The sequence below is a fragment of the Opisthorchis viverrini genome (assembly GCF_000715545.1).
Source record: "Opisthorchis viverrini unplaced genomic scaffold opera_v5_134, whole genome shotgun sequence".
NCBI lineage: Eukaryota > Metazoa > Platyhelminthes > Trematoda > Opisthorchiida > Opisthorchiidae > Opisthorchis > Opisthorchis viverrini.
Genome location: NW_008751778.1, coordinates 136,232 through 139,451, shown reverse-complemented (window position 1 = coordinate 139,451; position 3,220 = coordinate 136,232). Strand labels below are relative to the sequence as shown.

General features: G+C 44.3%; 1 protein-coding gene across 1 annotated transcript in view; it reads right to left on the bottom strand.

Moving 5' to 3' along the window:
- T265_06071 (hypothetical protein) overlaps positions 1 to 3,011 on the bottom strand; it is a gene marked incomplete at both ends in the record, with an annotated part of 12,400 nt that extends 9,389 nt beyond the window's left edge. Inside the window, one exon of the mRNA XM_009171249.1 lies at positions 2,848 to 3,011. Coding sequence (XP_009169513.1) covers positions 2,848 to 3,011 — 164 coding nt within the window. The remainder of the gene's footprint in view (positions 1 to 2,847) is intronic.
- Positions 3,012 to 3,220: the final 209 nt, after the last annotated feature.

Below are 3,220 nucleotides of genomic sequence, written 5' to 3'. Positions count from 1 at the left end.
TAGGTATAGAGACAAATAATTGTACACGATAACATGGACAGCGGAATGTCAGCATTTTTCATTTTTATCTTGTGAGTTTGATAGTCAAGCTGTTTCAAATTAAATAGGAATGGAACGATAAACTCAATCTATCGGTTTGTGACCTATTTGGACCGATTTCCACACCCCCCCAAGGCAAACAAACTAATTGCAGGCTAATTTCCGACAAATTGATTCCTGTTACACATGTCAGTGAGCCTCATTTGCACTTTTATAGCGGCCATGTTACGAAATTACTGTTTTTCTAGAAACGACTGATGTTTCACAAGGCAGAACAAAAGGATCCATTGATAGTATAAGGTTGGTACAGCTTTACCGAGGCCTTGAATACAGTGGACTTTGCTACCACCCATTTGGTCAGACGAGTGATTCTACCACACTGATGCGAATTTAACTCGTTTAACCCAGGAATGCAATTGTTTAGGCGTTCATACATTTAATTGTCTCCCTCTCTAATCCTTGTAATTCTCCAAATGCCTTTAGTTTTTTTCGAAATTTCTCGCTACAGGAAGGGGCTACTCACTTTATAAAGGCGACGTAGGAACAGAGCAGTATACCGCTCCTGACAAAGATTTGTAGGTACCCTAATTTGTACAGTTTATGCCTGGCTATAATTTTAGTGTCAGTCAACATTTATTTGAGATTTTATCCTGTTAGTGAAGCCGGCCGATGCTGAAAAGCCGGGGGGAGGGAATCCTCAGCAGTGCGCATCTCACGAGATCAAGCGTATCAAACACGCAGGCGTCCGGCCAGTGGTTGAACAATTAACGGTTTGGCCACCCGCGGCAGAACAGCAGTGTGAGTAGCTCTCCCCTAGACAGGATATAAGACCACTCGATTTATCAGAAGAAAGCTAACTCCACAAGATGAATGAAACTTCCATCTTAGAATTCGCCCCTCGAGCAGCAAGTCTATATGTAACCTCGTGATTTGATTAGAAGCATGAGATGTGCCAGTTAGTCACACTGTGGATTGGCAACTCGTGACCCAGTGGCCGAAAGGTCGGGGGTTCGAGGCTTTTTTAGGTGCAAACTGCCGATGATTCCGAGTGTAGTTCGATTCGGTTCGTTGAGCGATCACCGATGTTTTACCAAGCGCTTCTGAAAGCATCCCCGGATTCATTTCGGTATTGCATGAGGAAAAACGAAAAATTCATCGAGGACTTAAAGTCAGGCAGCAGATGTGCACAATTCCAACAACAATATTGCTTCACAACTAATTCGCTGTTTGGGACAGGGACTTTATGTAAGGAAACTGATAAGATTAGGCGTCTCCACTTTTGTTCATCGAGACTCTCATGTATTAAGGAGTACCGACCAAAAAACCGATTGAAAAGGAACTTGGTGGAATTTCGTGGCCGTCTTGTGGTTGTGTGAAGATCGGCTAAGAAGTGATACGATTGTCTTTAACATTTATGGATTGATCAAGTAATTTTTCGTGTCTCCAGGACAGCCAAGTACTAAGCTGATGGGTGGATATGAGACTGAATTCGTTCAGCTGGCCGAAACGTCTGACTGTCATTGTGTTGTGCCGATTAAAAGGACATTGGTTGAGCATTCCTCATGTGTTGGAATGGAAGCCACATTGAAGTGTGTACGCATGGTTGAAGCTATAGCTTAACTCTCACATCAGACGGGAACCACAGAAGAATTATATTGTGTACTAACCTAAAGAACTAACGCACTATCGAGTTAAAGTGTGACGAAATTCACCAGTGCTAATTTTGTCGACAGAGATACCGCTGCTTTGAAGCCCACCACTCACCAAACGATCACAGGTGAACATTCAAACACGGGCACATATTGGAAGAGGTTTCGCAGGTTTGTGACTGTGAATTTCACATAACCAACTCACGAAAGATCCGCTGTTCCCATCCTGACACGCTAAATCGAGTGCGATTTCAAGTAACGGACCTTGGCTCAGATCGAGACCGCATCTTCTGACTGTACGACGAGAAAGTAGTGTAGCAAGTTAAAAATAAGCCTTCAGAATTCTACATCATCGCAGTCAAATCATCTAACCTACCATCCGAAGACGGTCCGCGTATATGGAGACATTTGCTAGCTCCGCCGACCGGCACGGGATCGTCTCTTTCGACCTCAAAGTTAACCTATCTACATTAATATGTTCGCTCCATACAGTCATCTGCATACCAATTTTGGTTTTGAAGGGAGACTCAACAGGAATCCAGTTGAATCGCTCGGTTAAGATGTTTTCAAACGATTGAGTGTGCTGCGCCAGGCAGCCTCATGTTTCCGTTGGTACGATATTCGAAATATTGCGATGCATGTATAGACGTAATACACTACTCATAAGGTTGCTGAAAACTCTTTGACAGCCCACGGCCGATTTAGTCCTTCCTCGGGGTCATCAGGTAAGCGCGATCCCCGTATTCCCGTCAATTTAATGTTCTAGTTGAAGCCAAATCGTACGAACTTCTACTTGTACATTCATTTGCATATTAATTTGTGGCAAACGGTAGATTCACCTAGAATCCAGTTAAATCTCTTGTTTATGTTCGAAATGACAAGAATATAGTGAGAGAGCTCAAAGGCATGTGGCCTGTAGCACTAACACACTTCGCATTTTTTCTCGAATGACCTAGGTTTACGTCTGCCACATTGGATATTGCTGACTTTTCAATTTTGATCTGTACCTCATAGGTTCGTTATCTTGTTAACGTGTACGTGAATGACCGACTGCCTGTATCTCAAGGGACGTGCGTATCAAGCCACAGTGCGGACGGCTTTGTTGGATGTGTATGGCTGCCGTATGGCTGTGAGACTAAGCCTGTTCGAGCAGCGGAACTGAGACGCCTTCAGGTGTTCGACAATCGTTGTCTGAGAACCAAAGTTCGTGTGGGTTGGTGTCTGTGTATCCGTAACGGTTTTGCAACGGGTACTTCCACCGAAGAATGTGTCCAGCACCAGAAGCTGTGTTGATTGGGACATGCGTTGCGTATGCCGAACCATTGTTTGCCGAAGAGAGTGCTGTTTTCCATGCCCAACTCTGCGTGGCTTNATCTAGATTGCCTGAGTGAATGTCTGGAGGTGTAGGCACCTCGGCTGATTGTGGCAAGTTAGCACTAATTCCCTTCCCTCTTCACCTTTGTTCCTTTCTTCACAATAAAGCTTTCAAGCAAATCATGGTTGTAGGGCAGCGAAGCAGTGGTGATGTCATG